Below are 23,154 nucleotides of genomic sequence, written 5' to 3'. Positions count from 1 at the left end.
CGTTTGGTATAGATTGAGATTCCAGTCCTGCAAAGCTCTGAAACCAATAATCCTGGGACAATGCAGACCTCACACTGGTCCTTAAGCATGTGACTGATGAATCTTTTCTAGATTGGAAGAACTATGTAACAGTGGTATCATTTAAAAAATACATTAATCAGCGATAGAGCAGTGGCCAGTAATTATCCTCTAATTGAATACATTTCAACACAACTTCATCAACAGATATGTTGAACTTATGCCAGAAACCAATGTGCTGAGTATTTAGGTGATCACACTGTGCACATGTGGTGAGGTGTCAAAATGTGTTCATACAAAAGACCTGCTAAATAATACAAATGTGAAGGAACTGAATGAAATACAGACTTAGTCAAAGTTTTGTAATTTCTAACAGTATACATTCCTAATGAGCCTCCACTATCGACCTGACATTTCAACCCAGTATAATTAGTTTCAGGGACATCATCAGGATTGAGACATCAGAAGAGGTTAATGCGCGGAGGGTGCCAGCTGCTCACACAGAAGTAGTTTAGTTAATCCTCAGAAAAGCAATGTTCTGGCCCGCAACTGTAGAGAAAGTCAAACAAATTTGAGGCAGCAAGGTCCATTATTCAAGGTCTTTAAATTAGGCGGCATTCAGATGGGTACAAGCTGGAGAGAGATCTGAGCGGGCCACAGCAACACGCAACTAGAATTTGGTGTCAGCCAGACTGAGTCAGGAAAAAATCAGAGACGCGCATTCCTATAAAGACTGGTTGGGCAAGGGTCCTGAGTATCTCTGTCAAAGGCTCAAATGATATCCCCCTGCCAGGAACTTTCCTTCCAGTGAGAAGGAACTACTGTCAGTCCCCCGTATCCAATGATCTATATGGGGTGAACGATCTTTATCATATCTGGCTCCTACCCTTTGGAACAAACTACCACCTGACTATAATACATTTAGGAAAGCACTAAAAACTGTTCTGTTTTAACTCAGTATCTAACCATGCTGTTTTGACTGCGCACCGAGATACCCCTTTGGGCGTGATTCGTTCATGTTATCAAATTATTTCATTCATTCAGCATGTCACTGCTGTCCCTGTGGTGCAGGGTGGCTCCAGCTTTTTAGAGGCCCCATTAAGACCACAAATAATAAATATCTCTGAGATACGAGATATTCTGGTGCCCGTCTTCGCAGTCTGCATGGTGGGCACATTCTTTTGTGTTACGCCGCTGGGTGTGGATGACGATCTGCTAGCATGGTGTATGTGCCCTCTGTGCCCAAGGGAACCCAAGTGGGCGTTCTCAAAGCTTTCAGCCCATTCACTTCAATGTCCTAGGCCCTTTTTGGAATAAAGTTCCCAATAACACATGCACTTCAGTTTTAAATCGCTATTCTTCAATACGGGAGGTATTCTCAGGATCTGGATATATGTTCTTTGGACTTTTGCACGTGATTGTGGCCTTTTGCATTTTTTCGAGATGTTCACTTTTAGATTCTAGTTTGATTTTTGGACATGATTGCACAGCACTTGACGTTCTGGCCTCTGCTAGCATCTTTCTTACATTGTTGTGTCTTTGCTTCTACTCACCTTCTAGTCTGTCTCTGTTGCACAGCTCTTTGATTCTTCATATGCCCCATCCAGAATCGTGCCATTTTCTTCCATGTTCTGCATGGAACTCTGGATCTCCTTGTGCTTTGGCAGGTATACAGATTCTTTCTGTAAGAGAGAGAGGCCTCACTATTCTCAGACTGTTCCTCAGCACCATCCCTTTTATTTCTGGGTGTATGATACCTCGAGCTGTGAAGTCTACCTTTTCGTTTGACTCTTGTTCGTTATCTATGGAAGGGATCATTCAGCCGCACTTCAAATCAGGAGCACTCTTCTTCACGAACCTCTCTTCTAGATCGGTGCTCCACTGTCTCCCTGTTTGCCTTTCCTCCTCAGATTGGTGCGACCATTGCACCTCCCCTCTGGAACCACCTCCTCCCCCTCACCCCCCCCCCCCCTCCAATTTCCTTTCTAACGGGGCTTTAAAAGACCTCTAAAAGTTCCTGCACTGTTACTCTGCACTACTTGGTCAGCTCGACACAGTGTAGCTGCTCTTGGTGGATGCTGCCATTTCCTTAACAGAGAGGGCTGAAGCCGCTGTCTCTGTGCAGTGCGAGGGTACAGGCCAGATACCCACTAAGCAGTTTAACAGAGGCACCAGCTATCAATTCCCTGGCTCCAGGGACGAGGCACGGAACCAAAATCGTAGCTGGGCTGAAGCTCCTATGGGAGGCAGCCATTTTGGATCTGGGGCAACCCTGCCCCTGAAGGGCACTCATTGGGTGCTTCACAAGATCTTCAGTGAACATGTGTGAGTATCGTATTAACTGCAGTATAAAAACAACAACAAAAACACGGAGACGGGAGACTGCAATAAAATAACATGGGGCAAGACGCATGCTTCCTAAAGCTAGGCAGATAACATTTCTATGCTAACAATTACGTTGAAAATAACTAAGCACTCTGTTGTACCACGCAGAACAACTGGTTAAATACATCCAAAGAATTCCTACGACCACAGTGTTGAGTTCTACAGTTTTGTATTGAGAACATCTAGGAACTGTCAAATTAAAAAGTATATTGCATGTTAAGCTTTTGGAAACTGCTGTCTTCATGCCCTGAAGTAATCTTTTATTGCCAATAACCCCTTTAAGTAGATTGTAAACCCTTATTTTTGCTCGTAAAATGACAAGCATAATTGGTCCCGTTGGATGCAAGTCGATGATCTAACATACCACATTCAGTAACCGCTGTTCCCTCAGCCTCAACAAACACAAAATGCTTGCTCGGTCATATGGTGTTCTATTAGCAGAACAATGGGAAACAAGAATGTACTTTACACGTTTCTTCAGAATGATAATTGTTTTATGTCAAGCGACCCCCTACATCTTACAAACTGCTTTAATGAAATATGTCAACACAAACCATGCTTCCTTTGATTTACATCGGTACCCACCGATATAGGAGTTATTATAATGACGTCTGGTGACAGGATGCAACCAAAAATTGCACTGCCCTCTGATAAAGAAAGAAAAGTGGTTGTTCCTGTGGACACCTACTTTATTTTCCATCCACGAAAGTACCTTCGACTTTCTTGTAGTTTCCTGGAACATACAAAATGTCATGAAGATAGATGATCATCAACAAAACAATATAAAACTACAAATATGAGTAGTAAAATGTTCTAGTGTTCCATATCCTTCATAAGGATGTTTCCTAAGTCCCGTAGATGAACAGGCAAATGATGCCACCCAGGTAAATACTGCAGCCATACAGTTGCAGTATTACCCCGTGTGGCTTTAGTGGCCGAATTGTAGTTAAGCACTTTGGAATGTGGGCTAACTTTGTTTGGTTTTGCAGCACACGATTCCCCTTTCTAAACCGCTATTCACAAGTAGAACCCCATCTGTATTGCATAGAGGGATTTCTCTGGGGAAAAACCCAGGTCTCATCACAGATTGTATCCCTCTTGGAATGTCTAATCGTGCTAAAACAACTTCTGACTGAGCCGCATAGAGCCTCAAAAAGGAGCCTTAACTACACATTTCCATTCATCGCCATCTAAATTCTGTCCAACAACCTACTCTCCTGACTACATATTGGCGATGATTAACTTTTTCTACTACTTATAAGTGTGAGGGAGTAGCTATCTGTTTTTGATGCATTTTCATAGGGCTACCTTCTTACATGTGTATAAAAGCTAGGTGTGCTGCAACGTTTGTTTAAGCATCTTAAATAAAATCCCTTTTTTGTTTTATTCCTCAGTCTTCATTGAAGATGACGTAGGAGTTTGTGAGGTCGCCAAACATTTAATTTCCAAAGACTATCCTCAAATGTATCTCTGATGGTCTACACTTAATGCATGATTGCATAGTAAATGGTAAAGCTAAATAGTCAGCCCAAGTTAGTTGTTCTAGTATAGATGGTCCTTTACCAGATATATCTTGAGCTAATTCGTCTTTTGGAGGAGGCAGTGGTTGGGATCTCTAGTGGAATGCAATTCTGTGATCCAGGGCATAGAAAGAGTACATTTCCTGAGACTTTCTTCTGTTGCAGTTCCTCTGTTGCAGTCTGTCTGGTGTTCAGCTGCTAGTACCTATTGTTCAAGTAGAGACTGAGATTTTTGGTCGGGTGCAATTCTGTTGACATTCATGCATCATAGCTGATGCACCAGAATTTGAATCTGATTCAGGCTTGAAAGAAGAGTCCTTGGAGTTCGACAATATTCCAAAGTCAGGACAAATGGTGCATCAGGTGCACAGCTTTCACATTGTCATCGATAAAAGGATGGGACTGCATGTAATAAAGCACCACCGTATGTTGTGAACACTTCTATTGAGCTCAAAATCGAATCAAAAAGAGTTCCAAAATAAAGGAATAGGCACGTGCACGATGAGAGATTCAAACTGCTTGCAGTTTCCTTCGTGACTCTTTAGTGGTGATACCTCTTCTCAGACTCCTCCCAGGCGTGCTCCTCGGCATGCCACTGCTCTGGAGGTGGGCAGGCACTTCAGTTTGGCATGGTTATTAATTTGTTGTTGAGAATTGTACAAGGCATATTTTACTCAAGTCACGTGCTTCTTCCTTTAGGGCTTATAAGTCATCAGGTGCAATTTGTTCAGACATCTTCCCACTGATCTCAAATTGCTTCAAACATTGTTTTGTAAAATTGATAGTTTTCTTCCTGGAACAGCAACATTCCACTATTCGAGAAACACTTGCGTTGTTCCATGCGATGAGCAGCTCCTGATAAACCAAGCCAGCAGAAGATATGAGATGTAAAGAAGGGAGTGGCATACAGAACAGCGCCAGAAGCTTTCAAGGGGAAAATGAAGAACATATTAAGCAAGCATCTTAAAAGTCAGCTGGATCATTGGCTCGTGAGAAGCTAAAGTTTTAGAAATGCACAAACCCTTCCTAAACCCATCCCTTAAAATACTGAACTGAGTAGGGTCTAAATCTCAGCATCTGCCCTGGCTGAACTATAAGGCAGTGCAGGTTCCGAGCTGTCCATGCAATCCGAGCTGTCCATGCAATCCCAGGCGCCTACAGAGCATGGACTTCTCTGTGCGCCCCACTCATGGCAGTGGGAAAGAAAGCAAATTGCATCCTTGATGCCTACCTACATCCTTGATCTTGTGAGTGCAAAAACCGGACATTGAGTGCTGTGCTCTGATAGCTGTCTACTGATTGACATCTGGATACGGTGCCTGAGGGGGGCGTTCGCAAATGCTAATTGATTGTTCATGTTGGGCCAACCTGGGCAAATAGCCTTTTTGGACTGCAAACTATTTTTGTAATAAACGAATGATGGTTTTGCAATTCTGCAAGTATTTACTCACACAAAATTCTTGCATGGGTATATCTACTCCTTTGGGCTTTGAGGTGGTGTTCAGGTGTGGAATTCCGTTTTGTGTTTTTGATCGTACATAAGCTTACACGTGTGTTGGTATTCACCAACTTCTCTTCAACCCCTTCACACCCCAGAAGACACAATGACATCAGTAAATATCTTTTCTGGAGGTAAGTAGATAGGAACCACCTCCTTTATTGGGACAGTGGGGAAAGGGTTTGTCCATGTGGAAAAATATTTTCCTAGTGAAGGAATAATTAGCAAGACTATTTGGAAGAATATTTGGTCTTGTCAGATTTTCTCATGAGTGAGTTTACACATGTACATTTATTCTGGCAAAAGTGAGTACTGGGAAGGAGACCTAATGTCGTGCCTAAAGTTGAGACGTGATCTCCATAGTAATTCGGATACTGAGATGAGATTCAGTGTGACACCACGACTGGAACTTGAACTTGTAGTGGCTCAGACAGTACAGGGATGACAATGGCCCTTCAAGTTGGAAGTGGGGCCCTGTAGGGTTTACTCCTGTGTTTTAAGTATATATCTGCTATTCATGTAATTGATAAAGTATTTCAGAAGTACTGGAAATCTACAGATGTCATAGATTTCTACAAATGCTTATATATGCACAATGTACTCCTGCAGAATTTCATTCACGTGGAAAAGTCTTCAAGAGTAAATTATGCAGAAATCCATATTACTGGTGTTTTTTTTTGTATTCATATGTGCAATTTACAAGAATTATTTCCCATTTTGTGAATCAGAATGTGAAATTCTCACTGCCGGCCTGCAATTTTAACCAACTAAGTTTACTGCAGGTGCACAGAAACATTTGTGACTCGAACTCCTAGTAATTAATGGTATTTCTAATCTCCTAGTAATTAATGATAGTTCTGAGCTAGACTGTATTAATTAAAATACCGGGATGCTAAAAATCTCTTCTGATTTTAGTACTAGTATCCTAACTGTCTTGACTCTAATATGGTGATGTGAACACATTGCAACTGGAGTACTGGAACATGCACAGTCAATGCACACCTATGATAACCAGTATTGGCATGCAAAGATTTACCACACATGTGCTACCAGAAATGTAATTTGACAAGCTTATGTATGACTTGATGCTGTGGAACAGGATCTAATCAATGCAATTCATCATTGAAGAGTGGTAGTACAAGACACAGCAAATGTGTAATACAATAAAGGTGAGCAACCTTGCATCTTGGCTACACAAACAGCAGCGAATGTGTAACACTAAAAGGTGACATCACACACGTTACATCTTCGCCAGACTGCAATTCTCAAATTTCTCCCAACCCAAGGTATGAAATCTACGATCCCTAACCATCCTTAGTATTCCATTTCTACCCTACCCCTCACCCCCGGAAGATCCAAGGATCTCTTCTTGGATCCGCAATGCCTATATCTCAAGACCAAACATGAGTGGTCTGTCGTCTCTTTCTCAGACCAAGTACCTCACTTTATATTGAGCCAGAAATGTACAGAGCACCCATGTAGAAAAGCACAAAGCCCCTATGTAGAAAACACCAAACACACAAATACCTTAAATGCAGGTTTCATGTGATGCAGGAGTGGATTAATATGGAATGAGTGACCGAAATTTAATGATTGAACTATTGGGGATGGGATCTGATTTGAAATATTTCTTCGCATATTTATGGATTGTATTGTAAATTGAGACTGTTGTTCATTCATGAGTGAGTGGGTTGCTTGTGATGGGAATTTTCATAATACTCGGATGTGATACTTGTTTGTAATGTAACCGATACAGGAATCAGTCGGATTGTCTGGAATGTGCCTCATACATAGATGTATTGTTGTTGGTATTTGGATTCAGGTAATTCATCGATGGGTTGGATTCTTTGTTGCAGCATTGAACTAATATGTGCATTGAATTACTCCTATCAGGAACACATGCTTTTCATAAAGAGTGAAGGATACAGAGAAAATGCCCAGGTTTTCACCTACAGTGTCCTAGTGCTGGGATGCTGTGTTACGTTAGCAGTATTTGTGTATCACCTTCTTCTTTAGTATGGCAGCGTAGTGCCTTTTTTCCCATAATAATGTGCCCTCTTCAATAATACATTGATAGATGAATCTATGTCAATGTGATATGCCTGGTTAAAGTTAATGGAGGATGACTAATAGTTAAAGGTTCTAGTGCAGGAGTACGATGGGACACGTTAATCATCACTTTCCTACCTTCACTATTTTCCTATCTAGGTTTAACACATCTTCTCTCCGTTTCCCAAAACTGCATTTATGTGTTGTCCACCTTCTTGTCCCCCCCCCCCGCCCCCCCCCCCCCCGTTTACTGCGTGTCCCCGTCTGCCTCTGAGTCTCTGCACTCTCCCTGCACGGGGTTTAAGTTACTCCCCAAGGTATTTCTGCAGCTGTCTGCACCTTAAGGCGGGTTTTTAAGGTGACTGCTGACAGCCATGCAGGAGCTGTTGACTGACAGCTTCTTGATTCAAAGGGAAACTCAAGAGGAGAGGGCAGGGTAAAGGTGGCAAGAGGTGGAGCGTCGTAAAGAAAAGTATTCCCGTAAATATCATCTCTAGGCAACTTTCCTGGAAAGAAATAACAGTATTCGGTTTTATTTGTTTTCGTTAAGTGCGCTTTCATTTGGAGGCAGCATTCTACATAATTGGAGCGTGTCCATACCGCTCTGCACATACCCTAGAAAAGCTGGCTTGTTTGAGCAGGAGAGAGAGATAGAAAATGGTCACACAAATAAACTTATGCCAGAAGCAAACTTAAACCACAAGTATACTGATTACATACCTTAGTTGACTGATATTGCTTTTCTTTTCTTCTCTCCTTTAGGGATCAATGTTCACCACATCTGATTTGAACCTAAGGCAGGACTCCTCACTGGACACCCCTCAGGGCAATGGAAGTGGCATTGAGAGTGATGACGGACACAGGGGCAGTGTCAATGACAGTAGCAATGAAGATGGACAACACTCAGACCAGGATGGCAGGCTGTTGTTTGCTTTAGACCAGGATCTTCTGTTCTCTCTCCACGAGGAAGGCTTTGAACTGTTCAATGCCTCTTCCAGTAAAACAGTGAGAATGGGCAGTGGGGTACGCACTGGAAGGGCTGGCGGGACATCTGACACTGCGTTCTCAGTCACCCCGTCTGGTAGGTCGGCTCAGCAAGACATTCCAGATTTAGAAGGCAATACAATTTTGGGGGTTTCATCCACCAAGAGGAGCCAAGTGGCCGTAAAGGCTGATCCGGCCTCGAAATCTGATCTTGAGGATGAGAACATTACTCTGGATAAGGAGAAGGAAGACAAGGAGAAAGAAGACAAGCAATCCCACATTGGATTTCCTCCAAGCAAACCCATTGATACAATTATAGATCTGGATGCCACGTCTACTTTCACCAAAGGCTCTTTGGACACCAATGAACTTTTTCCACCTGCCATCCCTGTAGATGTCAGGCCTCTAGCTCCAGCCACTTCATCTGAAAAGGCATCTGCACCAGTGAGTGCAGGTGAGGAGAATTCACTGCTGCAGCCTTTCCCCACTACTCAGAGCCCTTTAAAAGCAACAGCAGAGACCATCTCAACGCCAAGGGGCAAAGGAGAGCCCCAGGTAGTTGGCGGTGGAATCTCCCCTTCAGAGCAAGAGAAAGATAGTTTCACAAGGGAATCTGGAAAAGACCAAGGTCGAACCAGGGCCACAAGACCAGGACCACCGGGACCACCAGGCTCACCAGTAAGTTTTTCTTTGTAATGATTTTTTGGGAAAAAAAAGTGCTGGTTTGTATTTATTAGTGTTTATAGAATGCAAGCTAAAATATGTAGCAACTGAGCTCTGTGCAACAAGAAGAGGGGGGGAATAAAGGCGATGGGGAGGAGTCAATGCATGCCCTCATGTTCAAATAAATGAATGGGACATGGGTCGGCTTCATTTGTAGGGCAGGCGGCAAGAGGAACAGGGAGGATCATCATCAATGATTGATGAGGTACTCTTTCTGAACTGCAGGTGAATTTGCACTATGGTTTTCATTATGAGTAAAGTGGATTGACTTTAGCAACCACTTGAAACATGTAAAACAAGGTCTCGAAGATTATGTGCATTGGATATTTCCTGGGTCTGTGACAGGGTGAGTTAGGTAAGGTTTTGGCTATGATTGAGCGCATGCTTTATCTAACACTTGAAGTGTGTGAAGTGACATTGCTATCTGACACCAATTTTGTCTGTACTATGGATTATTTGCTCAATTATAAAGTGCAAAGAAAAAAACAATCTTAAATATTAACAATTTGTTTTTAAAAACGAACCAGAGCATAGTTTACTGTAGACCCACAAAAGTCGAGGTGGCCTATTCCTTCCTAAGGGGAAAGAGGATCCGTCCTACAACACTGAGCTGTTTTTTTCCAAGTCATCGAAATACCAAGCCACACAATCAGGATGGGTGATCTTTTAAATGGGATCCTGCACCTAAAATAGCCCTTGGGATTTTCTCAAATGCCACAAGATATCACTATGATCTCGTGGGACCTCGCTGTGATATTGTGAGAGAGACCTCGCTTTTAGACAAACAACAGGAAGCATTCTAATTCGAGTTTTGAAACGTTGGGGCAGAAGAAACATATGCACATAACAAACAAACCTCTTTTGAATGTCAGTGGACATAGAGTGTTAATCATTTGACCATAGTTTGTTAAAGGAGGGATGCCACTTATGGAAGTGCATGTTTGGTGTAGGATGTCACTTCAATGTCTTGTTTGTTGCACAAGGATGGGGGTATGAAGCAATATAGTCTATAACTACAAAGCTTACGTCTGGTCAGAGAGCGAGTGAGATGGACTTTACCTCCACCATTCCTGGACAGTAGAAACTCAAAATGGAGATATTTGGTGTTCAAACATGATCTGAAGCCACATTGTTATCTTCACTTAAACCCATCTCCAAACATGGTGCACAAGTTTAGAGGTACATGGGAAATTAAAATGTAATTGATGTTGGATGATTTTATGTGCTTAGGAAAGTAGTAGAACTCAACACTGAGACAAAAACAAGCGTTTTCAATTTTTCCCCCAATTGCCAGAAAACAGGATCCCCATTTGGTCAAAAGGTTGATTGGCTGTCTGTGTGTATACAAATCATAGAATGTTTAGATTTTGACCTACACAGCATCTTAATGGAAGCATAGTGAGCAACTTTACCACACTTTGACTGGGAGCTGTTAATCTCAACTGGTGTAATACATTTTGTATAAAGCTAAGGCAGCAGAAGTCCAACGTGGGCTATGATTTAACCTCTCTAACTTGATTTTATTTCTATAAGGATTTCAGTCATCCTGATCTTGGAAACTGATCGGGAATATTAAACTCATTCCTTTTACAAATTATAAAGGATTTTGAAAAAGGGCCTAAATATTCATAGAGAGAATATATACAATTTGAACAGTTCAATAGAAATCGAAAAATCTACAGTCCACAAAATCCCTCCATCTACTATAATGGAAAGACCTGGTAGAAGGACACCTTGCCATCAATAAAGGATCTAACACCTCCTCAGATAGACTGTAGGAAGAAAGGACTAATATCTCCAATTTCCCAAAGGTAAGGCTTAATCCCTCCAAGGTAGGATGAAAATAAACACCCTCCTTCTTGAGTGAGAATATCCACCATCAGCAGAAGTGACAACAGACTTCTACACCTGAGGTGCAAGAGATAACTGTGGCCTCCTGGAGGCCCATTTTAGTGCAGTACGGCGAACACATGCCTTGTAAATGACACATCAAGTGTACCACCACGGTATGGAAAAGAAATACTCAAGATGATATCAGGCTAACATACATCAGGGCAAACCTTTCTTCCATGGGATCCTGAGCACTGCAGAGAAACAGAATCAATTGTTACCCGGGATTCATTGAACTACGCCTATAAACAAATTGTATGGAGACATGTTAACCCTATCGAAGGTATCCAGAGTTACAGTTACTAGAATTCATCAGTTGTCCGTATATAAATGACAAAGGGACAATGAATAATTGGTCAATAGGCTGGAGAGAATAATCCCAGCAAATGTATGTGAAAAAATACAATGTAGGGATCAACAAGAATGTGTTGGGAGTGCTAATGGTGCAGCGTACAATAAAATGCGAGTGAGAACAATGTAACAAATACATATAAAGTAATACAGGGTGGGTCAATGAATACTGGGTGGATATCTGTCATATATACAGATGTTGTACGTTCCAGAAAATTCACTCCTGTAGGTAACGTCGACTTTTCAACCATATGGCAGCAGAAGCCCCAGGGTCTCATTGTGACCTTGGAGACACTGCTCAGTATACACCATCAATGGATGATAAGTAGAGAGTTTAGACTTTTGCACAATGTTCTTTAAATCTACAGTCAGTTGGTCATAGACCAGCTGTTTACGTCCCGAATCTCTAATCGTTTTATACAACCAAGTATAATTTAGTGTCCCAAAAAATCATGAGCAAGTGCGCAATCTGTCTTTCGATTCAAGCTATAAGGAATGATGGAGTTTTTCCCTAGCTAATGGGATGGGTTGCACAGAAATTCTACTAGTTTGGTAGAATATCAGTCCTACAAGAGGCAGGGTTGCATTAATTCATGGAACAGACACCAGCCAAAGTTAGCAAACGCCTACAATCTCACATTTGTAGCTGTTCTCCAACAATTGGCAAGAAGTTTCCACGTGACGCAGGTAGATTTGCTTCTACCAAGGGCAGGACTAAATATGTTTTCAAAGTAGGAATGGGTGGGTCACATCCCTGAAATTGATTAGGCTGTATTGAATGAGTTATCTCCATGGGAAAATATTGTACACCTGCTACGTTTATGTATTCTGAAAAAGTATAGCATGTTTACTCCTGGGAGTATTCTGGAATTGTTTGATAATTCCTAAAGAGGCACATATTTACTGCAAGCACAAGAGAAACCATGCATGAGTAAATGTAATTTTTTCCTGGCAGTTTTGTGAGATTGTTGCTACGTCAACGTAAAAATTTAGTGGTTGCACGTTTCTTTCTCTACTTCATTCCATTATTGCTAAAGTAGTACACCTCATGATGCTTTATGGCCCTGATCCTTAAACTGACTTCCCCCACAAGATACTTACCGAAAATAAGGTTTCCCAGCTCCTTGCAGGAGGCAAGAAGTTGAAGCCGGCACAGCTGATAAGAAGGGAGTTTGATATCATCAAGCTAAGATGTCACCTACTTTATCACATATTGATGTTTTGAAAATGTTGACATTCCTGTATCTTGTAGTGCGTCTTATCTGGTGTATTTACTGAGGGCAGGCGCTTCCTCCAGTGGATTCGTAAAACATGCCTTTTTAAAAGAAATCTGCTTTTATATATGGAAATAAATGATGGAATGAATAAAATAATTTTTGGAGTACTTCAGTAAGTTGAGGCCTTTTTGGTGAAATCATTGGATTGAACGTACTACTACAGTACAAATACAACACTACTACTACAATACTACTTCTTGAACATTCCAACTACAAGACTATATAATATTGTCTAAGTGCAATACAACAACCGTTCTACAACTTCAAAACTGCAATATTTGCATCAAGGTGTACAGAACAATCAAGCCAACCCTATAGCATTTGTCAGTGCCTTTTGGGTTTCTCTTGCCAGAAAGCTTGCAGCTATTTTGTAGGTAAAAGCCTGTTGTGGACTATAGCAAAAACTTACAATTGGCTTTGTCCCCAATCAATGCTTACCACTGGTTGCCTTTGTTGTCACGCTTACTTGCTTGAGTTTTATTCTATGATGTCCTTCGCCATTTTCTGTTTGTCTCTCCCCTTCTTCTTTTTGTCACTCCCCTAGACTATATCCTCTATCCCATCCTTTTGATGGGCTGACTTGTATTCTTCTACTGCTCACTGTTAGGGAACTACTTTTTTTCTTTTTGGTTAAGCATTCCATTAGGGTGCATTTGTTCTGCAGCTCTCTCCTTCATGTGCTTCTTCCCCCATACCTGTCCTGCACTTCTTGTTGTTCTCTCTCATGTGTGCTTCTCTCTCTCTTTTGGTCTGTTCCCCACAGTCCCCATGCTCTGTGTTGCTCTCTTCTTTATGTGCTGCTTTTCTCCTTCTTTATCCCTCACCCCATCTGGCATTTTCGTCTAAATACTCCCCCCTTCTCCATGTTGCTTCACCCACCAACTTCTCCATTGTTCGCCCACCCCTCACACAATCCTTTTAAAATGTTTTCATTGTTTATATTTCTTGGCGAGCTAGAGGTCTCTCAATTGCTTGCTAAAATGTGCTTTAGCACAATTAAAATGTATTTTTGTATTTACTCCTCCAAGTGGCATTCACCATCTTTGATTGGTAAATTATTTTTAAAAACTAAATGGCACTGCATCAATCACTATGCACATGCATGTGTGGTACAAGCGTGTGGGTACTGAATGATGCAGGTGCCAGTAGTTGATGCATATGTGCAATCTGTGCATCATGACGCATTTTTTCATTTTCATTGTAAGTTTTTTTCCCTCTGCAGCTGTGTGGCTTCAGTAGAAAGCATTTTGATTTTTACAAATCCTAAACAGAATCACCCATAAAGCATGTGCAAAGCCAAAGGCGAGGCCTGTTGGCTTTGGAAGTGCCTGTTCTCATGAATAATGTTACAGACACTGAACTAAAGTCAGCATTGCCACAGCGTATATGTATGGTCTTGGCAAGCGGATGTGTTGGTTATTTTTTTTAAGTTTTGTTGCAAACACAGGCCACAAACATGAAAAGAAATAGAAAATAGCTACTTTATGTCACTAATACAAATTTTATAAGTACATAATATTCGCTGATGTGCCTGTTTAGCTAGTGATGTTTTTCAAAGAAAACTTTTTTTTTTTATTATTATTATTTGTGATGGAGAGTCGAATAAGGGAGTACTTAACTAAGCCTCAAATGGCAGGCAGCTACAATGTTACAAAGTCACTTACATGTTGTAGCATAAGCTTTAAAGGAGTTCAGGCCATATAAATTGCCGAAATGTAACGTTAATATAACAACAGAAAACACTTTTAGATCTTTTAGAAAAACTAACGTGCAAGCTTATTCGAGCAACGAGCAACGTGCACAGGCTCTGAGCAGTCACTAAAAGTAAAGGTGCCCATTGAGCAGTGGCCTCCCTCCGTGCTCCCTGCTCTGTGCTGTGGTCGGTGGAGGCAAAGATGTAAATGACACTTTAACAAGCCAATTAAGCCCTTTTATTAGCAACAAAACGAAGTCTAGCAAGATAGCTTAAGCTGGAAGGGGGGCGATAGTTATGAAAGAGGATTAATACAGCTGGAGTATAAACGTGGTCTGCGATTTTAAACCAGACAAGAATTGGGGGGCGGGGTTAAAGTTTGGGGAGCAGGCCATATCCTCTGCCATTATATTTCTACACACAGCTGCAGCTGGAAAGGACGCACTGGTTCTGAAAGGGTTAAGCCTGGAGGGCCTGCCCTGTGTCATTCCAAAATCCTCCTCTGCTGGTACCCTCATGCTGTGCCCAGAGCTGGAAGGCAGCAGCTGTGCAGGCCTCAGGCATGACATTCACTTTGCAGGAGCCCCTCTGCTCTTCAGGGTCACTGAGCATTCAAAGCCCTGGTGTGAAAGAGGAAATACGTTAGGTGCACTTTAGAAGAGTCGAGCATTGTGAAATGCTTGTGGGAGGATCTCAGCACCGGAGATCAAATACATCCTTGGCGTGCTCAGAACATTACCCTGCAGAAGCCACCCCCAACATTCCCTGCTAGGAGGCGCCCTTTCCATGTTGAGACTGCAACATTTTATTTTCTTAGCATTCATGAAAAAGCGAGAGTCTAGCGATCAACTAAGGGCCTGCTTTGCTTCTATAGATTAAGCCACCGGTGGATTAAATTCCAATCCAGCTTCTATGTGATGGAGGGAGTTACTCTTGTGGATTCTCTAGGATTTAGCACGTGACGTCCTCTACAAACTGAAACATCTTTCGTTACCCTCAACTCTAACGCGAGTTCTAAATGTATGCAGTGGACCCTGAGACCTAGCTGTAATCTCGATGCCCTATTCGTTGGATCCTGTGCAAATTACTTGTTTGCCTTAAGCTTCTCTCTAATCTTACAACCATGACTGTGCTTAAAACGAAAAGTTGACCTAGAGACGTTTTAAAGAATGGGCAAAGTGGGCAGGGGCCTATGGCTTACATCTTTCAAGTGGGTAAAGGGATTGTATCAACTAAAAGACCTTTTCTCTCTTTCTATCTTGCTCTATCTCCCTTCCTGTCTCTCTCCCTTTTCCTCTCCCTTTCTCCCGCTCACTCTTTCTCCTTACCTCTACCTCTGTATTTCCCTCCACCTATTCCTCTCTCATTACTTTCAGTCTCACTTATCTTCCGATTTATCATCTCTCTTCCAACCTTGCTCACCCTTCTTGTACCTCTGTGTACTTCCATCTAGCTTACTCTTACCTCCCTCTCTCTGCCTTCTAGCTCTGCCTCGACGCACTATTTCCACCTTACCTTTCACTTACTTATCTCTCTTCACCTATCATCTCTATCATGCTGTATGTCATCTATCTCTACCTCACAATCTCTGCCTGTGCCACATTAATCTCTTTACTTTACCCCACCTCTGCTACCACAACCCTCTCTCTATCTCCACATAGCTGTCAATATACATCTTATGTCGCTAGCTCGTCTTTCTCTACCACACATCTGTCTAACTCATTTTCAAATCGGTGGTGAAAAAATATGAGTATGTTGCTGGAGATGTGGGCCGCCGTGCCACCAATGTACTTACCGGGGGAGGGTAAACACCCATTATTCCGCAACTTTCTTTCCGCATACCATCACTCCGCATACTTTCATTACGAAAGTACCATGACTCCGCAATGCCATTATAACGCATGGCATTACATTTTATATGCTTTTACCACGCATACATTTACAACGAAATTTGTTGTAAATGCATGAAACGCCATGAAACCGACTGGTGACCGTGCGCTGTAGAATTTTTTTTAACATAACATGAATGGTAAAAGCATGTTTTTTTAAATGTTTGGATAAGGTAATTATGGGTATAGGGGTATATGTTTTGGGGTACTGAGGTATATGTTTTGGGGTGTTTGGGTATTTTGATGGTTCAGATATAGTTTTGGGTTATGGGGTACAAGGGTAGTTTTAGGGTTTAGAGATTGGTATGGGTTTTGGGGTACAGGGGTATTTTTAGGGTTCTGGCCTAGGTTTGGATATAGGGGTATTTTTAGGGTTCAGGGGTAGGTTTGGGTTTTGGGGTACAGGGGTATTTTAAGGGTTCAGGGATAGGTTTGGGTTTTGGGGTACAGGGGTATTTTTAGGGTACAGGGCTAGGTTTGGGTTTTGGGGTACATGGGTATTTTAGGGTTCAGGGGTAGGTTTGGGTTTTGGGGTACAGGGTTATTTTTATGGTTCAGGGCTAGGTTTGGGTTTTGGGGTACAGGGGTATTTTTAGGGTTCAGGGGTAGGTTTGGGTTTTGGGGTACAGGGGTATTTTAAGGGTTCAGGGCTAGGTTTGGGTTTTGGGGTACAGGGGTATTTTAGGGTTCAGGGGTAGGTTTGGGTGTACAGGGGTATTTTAGGGGTTTAGGGATAGGTTTGGGTTTTGGGGTACAGGGCATATTTATAGGGTTAAGATGGGTTAGTGTTTAAGGGTTTTGGGGTATTTTAAGGAGTAAGGGTGGGTTATGATTATGGGGTGCAGGGGTATTTAAAGGGAGCAGGGTGGACACCCGGAGCTGGAATGTACAGAACCTGGGAAGAAAAAACAAAGAAATATTGGGCACAACGCTAGCTTTTTTTCCCGTCATCCCGCGCCCCGCCCACGCCCCCAGAACACGCCCACAGCACACGATATGAGACATGGCATGAAGGGCGGAATGTACCACATGCCCCCAGCGTTTGTCACGCCCCCACCACACGCCCACAGCACAACGCAGACACGCCCACAAGGGACTACTTTGCTGGCACGGTTCTTTTACCTTTTAAATGTATATGGTGGGCGTCTGCATAGCCTATGTCCTTCTGCTGCAACTGCCCTTTCCAACGCAATATTGGGTGTTGTGATTGGTGCTGTGGTTCCTGAGATTACCCGCCTCAAAGGTTTGGGCTCTCTCTTTATTATATTAGTATAGATATAGATTTGGCTACTACTGTTTCGACAGGAAGGCCCTAAAATATTTGCTGCCCGGGACTCAAAATATCCCTAGGATTTTACTAGGTCTTGGTTAACCAATATCATGCAGTATATACTAAACTGGATATTGACCGTTAAGCTCACAAATACTTTCCAGTGAGAGGTTACAGCTTGTCTTTGAGTCCAGCTTGACAAATGGTGGGAGGTATGCTTCAATATGTGGGCCTTGGGCTTCAGCAGCCACACTACCATGAGATCATCTTCCCTGGGGCACATGTTTCTTGACAGAAAACACCAACAAATCGCTATTGACAGCAACTTTTTTGTCCCGTTTCTTGTAACTTGTCTGGTGCCGCAGGGGTACTTCAATGGCATCACTCAAAATATGACAGAGATAGGGTAGCTAACAGAAAAATGTGTTTCCAGCCACACTTCCTCAAAGTGCAGTTTTTTGTTTGAAATTGGAAGCCTGTGTCTGTATCTTAAACATATGAAGTATATGAGCACGCAGTGTATTCTTTTAAATAACAAACTGACCTGTTTTCTAAATACAAAAACAGTAAGTTGATGGATGGAACGCTTACATTAATCCCAGCCATTGGTAATCACTTGGGCCACATCCCAATCTATTGTTTTTTTGCCCAACATGCCACCTCAGTTTGCACCCAGCCATATGCAAATCAGTCTTGACCCTGCTCCTCATGGGACCAGTCCAGCCCTAACTGCCACGCCAGGTCCTCCCTGAACCAGAACACAAGCAACCTAGGACCAGTTTGACATAGTTAGGACACTTTAGCTAGGTATATACTTGGTTCCAGTGACACTGTGAGCCTGGGATCCACTTCTGGGCATACCCAGCACACTTAGGGAAGCAAATGCAAAAACAACAAGGTGCTGGATGGAATGCTTGAATTAATCTCTACTCCTGACAATCACACCTGGCCACATCCAAATCCATCTTTTTTTGCCCACCATGCCACCCCAGATTGCACCCAGTCATATACAAATCAGTCTTGACCCTGCTCCTCATGTGAACAGTCCAGCCTGAACAGCCATGCCAGGTCCTCCCTCAACCGGAACACAAGAAACCTAGGACTGGTTTCGACCTAGTTATGGCTATATAGCCAGGTATAGCTTGATTCCAATGGGGCAGTGAGCCTGGGACCCATGTCTGAGCATACCTGAAACACGTAGGGCAGCAAATGCAAAAACAACAAGGTGATGGATGGAACAGAGGTGGGATGCTGTGCAGAATAACGATGGATTGGATGTGGCCCAGAGTGATTACCAGTGGCTGAGATGAATCCAAGTATTCCATCCATCACTGTTTTGTATACTTATTGTGCGCCCTAAGTGGGACAGGCATGCCCAGATGTATGTCCCATGCACACTGTGTCACTGGAACCAAGATATACCCGGCTGCTGAGCCCAAACCTAGGGAGAAACTTGTCCTGGGTTGCTTGTGTTCCGATAGAGGGAGGACCTGGGTTGGCAGTTTGGGCTGGACTGTTCTTATTGCAGCAGGATCAAGACTGATTTAAAAAAAAAATGTTTTGAGTTTCAAAAACCTTTATTGAGAATTTGCACATTACATCAGCAAGGAAGTTGACATCAATAAAATGCAATTGTAATGTTCATATATCTTACTCAAAGAACCCACCCAGCCCTATATGAGACGGCGCAGCATTATATTGCAGAGACCAACACCACACATTTTCATAGATCGGGGACCTGAAAGGACACCGTATGATGATATCGCTTGTACATAACTAGAACAAAGAGGGTGCTGTCCTGTTAATGGATGAATAAAAACTCTAGGCACTTCCAGCCCAACACTCTCACCCATTCGGCTCTCCCATACTGATGGGCAATAGTGCATCAATTCCATCCGGCGTGGCCATTGGCCAGGCTGTATTCCTCTCCCCATTCCCAGCTACCTTTCCTTCCACCTCCTGGTCTTCATCCCTGTCCAACCCCTGTGCGAGAAGGTAAGTGGTCATTGGCCCGCAGATATCTTTTGGGCGTGACTTGATAGGTATGAGTTCAGCATAGTAGGGCAAGTGGTCCTGCCAAGTGGACAACGCATGTATCCAGTCCTTGAACTTAGGACCCCAGCACCTTCCCCACCTGCAGGCCACCTGGCGTTTCGCAAGTAACATACCCATTGCCTAGGAGGGCCGCCAGCGGGATCGGTGGTATCTGTACTCCTATCATGGTCAACATGCCTTCGAAAACTTGACAAGCCAAGTGCAGGAAATTCGCCGCTTCCCACCCGCACCTTGCACATTTGTCGTCTTCCCGTAGGAGGAACTTACGTAGCTTGACCAGGGTGTGGTATAATCTATGCAAAAATGTAAAGTGAATTAGGCGTAACCTACTGCTAGCTGTGACTGCTTCTGTCTGCATGCAACTGATTTCCCTTTGCTCATCCATCAGAGGGACCTCTAAATCGTCATCCCATTCCATCCTGGCTCATGGGTTCTGGGAGGGTGGCGCATTTTGTACGTGCTTATACAATAGAGACGTGACGTGCTTAGGGGCATCCACTGTAGTGGAGACTGTCAAGCATTCTACAACATATCCCTTCATATGTGTTCTGCAATAGGGGATTACGCCGCAGAGTCATCCCAGGGGAGAATATCATTGAGGCCTCCAATCTGTGAGCAATCCATCACCATGCAGTGATGGTACAATCCACAGTGGACGGGTCACTCTCCCGCTCCTTCACTGCTGTGAACAGGTATCCCACTGGAGGCGTCGGGCCGTGTAGCCATCCTCTACCGCCAGGTGTGGCATGAAAGGGAGTGGATGAAAGCAATAGACTGCAAAGTGTGCCTAGGCACAGTGGTAATAATATTCAAAATTGGGGACATCATACCCTCCCTGGTGATATGATAACATCAATATAGCAAGGTTAAGCCGTGCCTGTTTCCCTCCCCAAATGAGTCGCGTAAGCTGAGTCCTAAGTGTGTGAAGAAAAACCTCAGAGGGTGATACAGTATGTCAATAATTAGATTTAAAAAAATTGGCAATAGTACCATTTTAATAAGTGATATCCTCCCTGCCATCGAGAGTGGTAGTTGTATCCACTTGGTAATACTATCTGTCACCTTGTCAATGGCCGCCCCATAGTTTGCACGCATTAGTGCATACTTATCCCTGGTGATATGTATACCTAAATATTTTAATTTGTCACTCTCCCATACCAAGGGGTAGTCCAGCTGGTGTGGAATGGTCTTTATCGTCAGGGGAAATATTGCGGATTTAGCCCAGTTTATTTGTATGCCGGAGATAGCCCCAAATTTAGTTATCTCTCGCAGCACTGGGTTAAGGTTTTCCTGGGTTTTTTTGACATACAAAGTCATATCGTCCGTGTATAGGGAAATAAGCAGCTGCCTAGCAGGGTAAATCAGTGCCCTCTCTTTGTGGCGTTGCCTCAGTTTTGCAGCCAGGGGTTCAATTGCTGAGGCAAATAAAATTGGGGACAGCGGGCAGCCTTGCCTCGTGCTTCTGGAAATGGCAAAGTTGGCAGATCTGGCTCCATTCAGCAGCACCGTGGCTGTTGGTTGCTTATACAGCAATTGGACCCATATATCCCAGTGTTCCCGGAATCAAATGCCTTAGTGGCATTGAGGAAGACCGCCACTGCCGAGCAATTGGGATCTATGTCTTGCATTACTGGTAAGAGGGTCCTGAGATTGTGGGACGTGGCTCGGTTTGGGATAAATCCCGCCTGATTTGGAAGTACCAGCCGTTCTATCAGGAGGCTGAGCCGGGTAGCCAGAACCGTTTCAAGGATTTTAGTGTCACAGTTCAGAAATAAGAGGGGATGGTACGATTCACAAGAAAGCGGGGATTTGCCGTGTTTTAGTAAAGAAGCTATCTGGGCCTCACAAATGGTTTTCGGCAAGCATCCCTCCTCCATCGCCACATAGAAGACCTCTTTCAGAATGGGGGCTAATAATGGAGCATAAGACTTATAGAATTCTATTGGCAAGCCGTCCGACCCCGGCGCTCACCCTGATTTCATATGCATTATTGCATCACTGATTTCGACCACCTCTAAGTCCAGATTCAAGAATTCTCGCTGAGTATCCCCCAGCCAAGCCAGGGCAGTATCCTCAAAGTATTGTGGCAGATCAAGCAGGGGTTTCCTTTGGGAGGTGTAGAGTGTACTATAATAGTCTACGAACGTGTTCAATTGCTCCAAGAGGTTCCTATGTATTGTGCCCTGTGCATCCTGTATCTCTGCTATATAATTAGAAAACTTGGGAGGGCGTATCGCATTTGCTAAAACCTTCCCTGGGCGGTCTCCTTAACCATAAACCCTTGCCATGTGAGGTTTGCCTCGAAATTTGCATTCTCTATCGCAGTATCCCCATACTCCGTCGTTTTATCCCGCAGTTTGGCCCTAGTTACGCTTTCGTCAATGCCTGAGGCAAGATCTCTTTCAAGAGCTTTGCTTTCCCCTTCTAGTCTGTGTAGATCCCTGCATAGGTCTTTGAGTATGCCCCCACCTTTGGATATGCACCATCCTCTGGCTGTGACTTTAAACGCCTCCCAAACAATTGTGAGACTCGACACTGATGCCACGTTTCGCTAGAAGAATTCCTGAATTTCCTGCTCCATTTCCGCTCTAAAGACAGGGTCTTGAAGATGCAGGGGATTAAGACGCCAGTTAATGTAGGGGGTCTGATTCACCGGGGCCTGCAAAACCATTACCACGAGAGAGTGATCAGAATACGTACGGGCAAGATGAGTCACTTTTTCCAGCCAGTGCGCCATCCCTACGGATACAATCAGGTAGTCTAGCCTAGCCCATGTCGAGTGAACTGCAGAGTGGTGCGTGCCCTCCCGCTGCGTAGGATGTTTAAATCTCCATGTATCAAGTAAATAGTGTCAATTATGTCCTTTAGTGTCTTTTGCATATTTGTGTAATGCACCGGGGAAACTCTGGATTTATCCATCACCGGATTCACAACCGTGTTGAAATCACCACCCCAAATGACATAAGTGGTACCAATCATTTGAATTTTACTCCATAATAGAAGTAAAGCATGTGGTTTGTCTGTGTTGGGGCTGTAGTAATTGGCAAGTGTCACATCATGTGAATTGATCCGTCCCTAATCAAACAAAACCTCCCGTTAGCGTCAGTTTCTGACCCTCCCATCACAAAATTCACCCCTCGTCTGATTAGAATGGCCACGCCTCTAGAGTACCCGGAGTACGATGCAAAACAGCAATGTGATGCCCATTTCGCAGCGAACTGGGGTGTGGTCCCTGGGTTCAAGTGTGTTTCTTGCAGTAGCGCAACCTTAATGTGGTGCCTGTCTAAGTACCCCAGTACCTGTCTCTTTTTCCTAGGATTATTCAGGCCCCGTACATTCCAGGATATTATATTTAGTTTATCTATGTCTCGTGTGGTATCTGCCATTCCCTCGACTCATGTGTTTGAAACTGAAACATATGCCGTTACCATTAGCAAGCTGAGTAGAAAACATTTCACCCGAATTAGGGCAACCACCCCCACCCACACCGGCTTCCCCAACTCGCCAGGCATATAAACCCTCTCTACCAGAAACAACAGTCAATCAATTACC

The 23,154-nt window shown here is 43.4% G+C and overlaps 1 protein-coding gene across 1 annotated transcript in view; it reads left to right on the top strand.

Moving 5' to 3' along the window:
* LOC147659455 (uncharacterized) overlaps window positions 1–23,154 on the top strand; it is a 264,915-nt gene that overhangs the window by 5,617 nt on the left and 236,144 nt on the right. Inside the window, exon 2 of the mRNA XM_086951745.1 lies at window positions 8,233–9,132. Coding sequence (XP_086807871.1) covers window positions 8,233–9,132 — 900 coding nt within the window. The remainder of the gene's footprint in view (window positions 1–8,232; window positions 9,133–23,154) is intronic.

Source organism: Lissotriton vulgaris, unplaced genomic scaffold (genome assembly GCF_964263255.1).
Source record: "Lissotriton vulgaris unplaced genomic scaffold, aLisVul1.2 SCAFFOLD_1074, whole genome shotgun sequence".
In the NCBI taxonomy this organism is placed as follows: domain Eukaryota; kingdom Metazoa; phylum Chordata; class Amphibia; order Caudata; family Salamandridae; genus Lissotriton; species Lissotriton vulgaris.
This window is presented reverse-complemented; position numbering and strand designations above follow the sequence as displayed.